The sequence below is a fragment of the Crocuta crocuta genome, unplaced genomic scaffold (assembly GCF_008692635.1).
Source record: "Crocuta crocuta isolate KB4526 unplaced genomic scaffold, BGI_CrCroc_1.0 scaffold1549, whole genome shotgun sequence".
NCBI lineage: Eukaryota > Metazoa > Chordata > Mammalia > Carnivora > Hyaenidae > Crocuta > Crocuta crocuta.
The window spans coordinates 20,852-26,011 of record NW_027526970.1 but is presented as its reverse complement, the minus strand read 5'-3'; the positions used below and the strand labels follow the sequence as shown (position 1 = coordinate 26,011).

Sequence of the window (5,160 nt, the reverse complement as noted above, 5' to 3'; positions counted from 1 at the left end):
GTAGTCATAAAATGTATTATAATCTGTTTTATACAGTGGAATTAACAACATTTATACGTATCTCCACCACCCATCTAATTATAAATTATCATTGTATCTCCCAAATTTATTTTCTTTTTCATTTTTTTAAATTTTTAATGTTTTTTTAAATTTATTTTTGAGAGAGAGACAGAGAGACAGCATGAGCAGGGGAGAGGCAGANAAACCTCGGGCTGCACGTAGCCCCAGTCCCAGTCCCAGGAAAAGCCTCAGACTGTTCAAGGCTAAAGCCATCCTCAGACCGCCCTCAGTTCAGCTAATCAAAAAGTAAAAAGAAACATTCCTATGGTCTGAGTGAAGGCTGGGAAATGCAGATACAAACTAGCCAATTTCTCACCGCTTGTCTGAACCCCACGTGGGCCCTTTGAACTCACCTCATAATTGGTCATTTTCAAAGGATTCTCAAGAGTCATGATTGGGTCCCACCAAAAGTAACGAACACCTCACAGATACTAAATGGTCAAAACTGTAATTGTAATTGGTGCTTATGTGATGATGCTACATGTACTGTAACACCCCCATCCCTTACTCCTTAAAAACCCTATTTGCTATTGTTCTTGGCTTCACCTTGCTGCCATGACACCGGTAGGCTGGTGAGCCCCTGCTCGAGCTTGTAATAAAGACCCTTTTGTATTTGCATCGGTGCCGGCTCCTTGGAGGTCTCTGGGACTCGCGATTCAGGCACAACACTACATATTATAAGTTGATGGTCTCCTAATAATTTTCAGAGTTCTGGACACATTCACATGATCAGTGGTCTGGGGGTTTTGAAGGGATACACAAAGCTACTGTGAGAGACTTTGAGTTTCTAAGACTTTAGTCTGTAGAGGCTTGTGTAAGAGTATTTGTTTCATTTGGGGATATTTCTTTGGACTGGAGTAGGGCAGCTAATACCACTTATTTATTTATTAACAAATATTGAGTACCTACTCTGTATAAGACATATGAGATGCAAGATAAAAATTCTTTCTTAAATGGTTTTGTAGTTATATATTATAACATTGTGTGGTAAGGTCCACTGAATCCATAATGTTAGGTAATGATTTAACATTACAATCATAGTTTTAGAGAGGAAAGGATGTTAGAAATTGTCTTCTCAGGCTTCTCTGTGGTGTTGTGAAAGATTCATTGAAGTATATAACCAAAGGCCCTGAGTGAACTGCTTGTTCTCCATTTGTTTGCCCTGTGGGTGGTTTTCTCTTCCTGGGAACTGCTCTTTTAAGGAAAAGGAGCTTATCACATCCTGGTGTGGAGAATTACCTGGGGCACATTATTTGTGAAACATAATGGCATGACAATTGCACATGCTTTCTTTCTTTCAGTGTGTAGGTTGTGTATATGTCTGAATATGTACACACCAGTATGTCATTCTACAGAGTTTAGAAGTACTTTCTTGTATATGTAGTTTTCTTGCTTCCTTAGAATTACTTTCTTATAATGTAGTACTGGAGAGTTATCCCATCTCCAAAATCTTTGGCCTGAGAAACGTGGGGAATTTGGGGATCCACAATATTCTGCCCAATGACCTATTAAATGGTATGAGGGCTAGGTATTTCTGTCCCTAACTTGGAAGATATGAAATGTGGAGGCAGCCAGTATCATCATCTGGAATCTCTCCACCCTGCTTTCCTACATTTCCAAATAAACTAATGGCCTTTATTTTACCTGTGATGGTGTAAGGTATTCTCTTCTCACCCAGATAAGGCAGAGGAATGATAATGAGGGAGCTAGATTTCCCTGGTTTTAATTGCCATCTTGTAAAATAGGATATATGGCTAAAAGTTTTACAGACAGTCACATTAATCCTCATAAGAGCCCTTTGACTTGAGGAAGATGAAATTATGGACACTTTCTTTTCTATATTTCAGATTTTCCATATGACGATGCAGTTCTATAGTTAGAAAAACAGCAAATACATATAACAAAAATGTTTTCATTTCTCTCTACAAAATTTGTTTCTTTCTCCACAATTGTGCCTCAATAGCCTGCTTTTTCACACATTGTTCTTATCTCATTCGTGGATTTCCATGTCTTTAATATTCTTAGAAAATATGGTTTATACTAGCTCAATAAACCCATATATTAAGGTAAACTAGCTTTATTATCTATTTTGTCATAGGTCATTTAGCATAAATAATGAACCATCCGTACCAAAAAAAAAAATATGGGACAATTTAAAAGAACATTTTCAGGTTATTTAATAAGGTTGGAAAATGCTCTTGATATAAATGGAGAAAAGTAAGCTGTAAAGGTATGAAATCTCCAAATTTTGTAAAATATAAGTATGGACTTCTTAATGAGAAAAAAAATCAGAACTAACATTTTGCTGCATAGCTAGATGGTAATTTTAAAGATAGTTTTATCTTTAATGTCACTGAATTTCAGAAATTCTCCCCAATGTCAATGCATTTATTTCACGTTCAGGAAAAAAGAAATCATTTAAAAGTATTACTGGGGTGATCAGGTAGAAAACATAGAGTTTGGATCAAGATGGTGGACTGTACACAGGATTGTTCTTCACTGTTCTCATATTCCTTAAACTGAAAGAAAATAATTTGTATGTACAAATTCTGTGTATGTGTGTATTGAATATTATTTTTTAAAGGCTTTGTGAGGAATTCCTGTAAGATAGAAAGCAGATGGAATGGCTGTGGAAAAGGCTGATAGGCGACAGGCAGCCAGAAAGAATGAGCAAATGAGCTGGACAGTCTGGCTCGGGTTTGAAGGAAGAGGTCCCGGAGTGCGTGAGGAAATGAGGGAATGAGAGCCTTTGACTGTGTGGACTGAACGCGGGTGCGCGCACCGACCCGCCCTACAGCTTCAGGCCAAGCGGAAGGAGAAATGGCAGGGGGCGGGGCCGAGGCGCAGGCTGGCTCAGTGGGGTCGAATTCCTGAAGCAGCAAAATCCCCGGCGCCAGAGCTAGGCCAAGCAAAGCAGCGCTAAGAAGCTGAGGCCGCGCGGACTTGTCAAAAACCCAGGGCTGCCTTCGCCTTTGCTGCTACAGTCAACTCTCTTAACCCTTGCGTAGCTTTCCCGTCGTCTCAGTCACCGTTTCNCCAGCCAGCCAGCCATCTCCTGTGGCAACCGCCACTGCTGCAGACACTTCTCCTGGGCGGGAAAGGAGAACGCTGTCAAAAGGCCCCCGCTGTACCAGTGCCCAACCTTCAGAGTTAGAGTGTTTCTGTCAAGACTTGGTGAAAGCCTTTCGATTGGGGGAAGGGAGGACGGACTCGGAGATCACGAAAAACAGATATCGTATTGGAGAGTGTTGACTTTTGGTCCGCTTAATTGAACAAGTGTCAGCTTTGCTTAAACCTCCTTAAACCCTGAGCCATGTCACCCCCAACAGTGCCTCCGATGGGTGTAGATGGCGTGTCCGCATACCTGATGAAAAAAAGGCACACCCACAGGAAGCAGAGACGCAAGCCCACTTTCCTCACGCGTAGGAACATCGTCGGCTGTCGCATTCAACACGGATGGAAGGAAGGCAACGAGCCGGTGGAGCAGTGGAAGGGCACAGTTCTTGAGCAGGTTTCTGTGAAGCCCACCCTCTACATCATCAAATATGATGGCAAAGATAGTGTATATGGACTAGAACTGCACCGAGATAAGAGAGTTTTAGCGCTAGAAATCCTTCCTGAGAGAGTGCCAACTCCTCGAATTGATTCGAGTCTGGCGGATTTCCTGATTGGTAAAGCGGTGGGGCATGTGTTTGAGGGTGAGCACGGTACGAAAGATGAATGGAAAGGCATGGTCCTGGCTCGAGCTCCCGTGATGGACACTTGGTTTTACATCACCTACGAGAAAGATCCTGTCCTTTATATGTACACGCTGCTGGATGACTACAAAGATGGTGACCTGCGAATCATTCCAGATTCCAACTACTATTTCCCTACAGCAGAACGGGAGCCTGGAGAAGTGGTCGACAGCCTCGTGGGCAAGCAAGTGGAACATGCCAAAGATGATGGGTCCAAGAGAACCGGCATTTTTATCCATCAAGTGGTGGCCAAGCCGTCCGTCTACTTCATTAAGTTTGATGATGATATTCACATTTATGTCTATGGCTTGGTGAAAACGCCCTAAATTCATTGTGCTCTTTGCAAAAGTTGTGGAACTATTAAATGTAAAATATGTCATGTTCTTGCAATTGTGAATTTTTGAGAACAGTTTTGGTGTCAGAGATTCAGGAATTTATTATTAATTGTTACTTATTGTGCCTCCAAATCATACATTGACTAGTTCCACAGTTTCGTCCCAAGTTTACATTTGTACTTTTGATATTGCCTTGTTCTGTAACTGAAGATTTAAGTTGGGTGCTAATAGGAAATTGGAAAGTATTCATGACCATTGGAACAATGAAAAACTAAAGAAAAATTAATGGTGTAACTCCAAACCTGGTCCTTTCCCTCATTTCCCTCATTATATTATCTCCGTTTTCTTCTTCCCAGGTAACAAGTGTTAAGAACATGATGTATATCCTTCCACGTTTTCCCATCCACTTACAGAAAGTTTGTTGTAGTCTTTTCTGTAAAAATGAAAAGCCACATCATTTCTCTGTAATTGTTTTTCACATTTGGAATATTCATGGTATCTTTTTTAATCAGCAGCTACAAATCTCTCTCTCTGTCCCCCTTTCCATTTCCCCTCCTCTCCATTCCCTATTCCCCTCTGCCTTTTTTTTCTCTCTCTCCTTCCCTCTAGCAGTTGCATATACAGCACATTTATGTACCAAAAAAGTATTCAACCATTCTGTTATTGATAATCACTTACATCTTTTCCTTTCTTTTATTTCACCATAGCAGTGTTGCAATACATACTGGTGCTTTTATTTCTATTGCATAGATTCCCAGAAATGGAATTGCTAGGTAACGGATATATTTAATGTTAAGAGATATTACAAAATTACTATACAAAATTAAAGTGCTCATTCTCCAGTATCCTCTCCTGCAAAATTTGCAAATCTAGAAGGTGAAAAGTTACATAGTACTTTTTTTTTAGTTGACAAACTCCAGAGGTGTTTTGTTTTGTTTCGTTGACTGTTTGAATTTTTTTCTTTTGTGCTTTGCCAGTGCTTATCCTTTGCTCATTATCTATTGAATCTTTTCTTATAAGTTTATAAG

The 5,160-nt window shown here is 40.3% G+C and overlaps 1 protein-coding gene across 1 annotated transcript; it reads left to right on the top strand.

Annotated features, from left to right (window-relative positions):
• Positions 1–3,206: 3,206 nt before the first annotated feature.
• SPIN4 (spindlin family member 4) lies at positions 3,207–4,123 on the top strand. The gene has a single exon (XM_077746277.1). It carries the CDS (start codon positions 3,374–3,376, stop codon positions 4,121–4,123), a length of 750 nt encoding a protein of 249 aa, XP_077602403.1. The 5' UTR covers positions 3,207–3,373.
• Positions 4,124–5,160: the final 1,037 nt, after the last annotated feature.

Excerpts from the sequence above, each read along its gene's own strand:
- SPIN4 (XM_077746277.1), top strand. The coding sequence starts at position 3,374 with ATGTCACCCCCAACAGTGCCTCCGATGGGTGTAGATGGCGTGTCCGCA.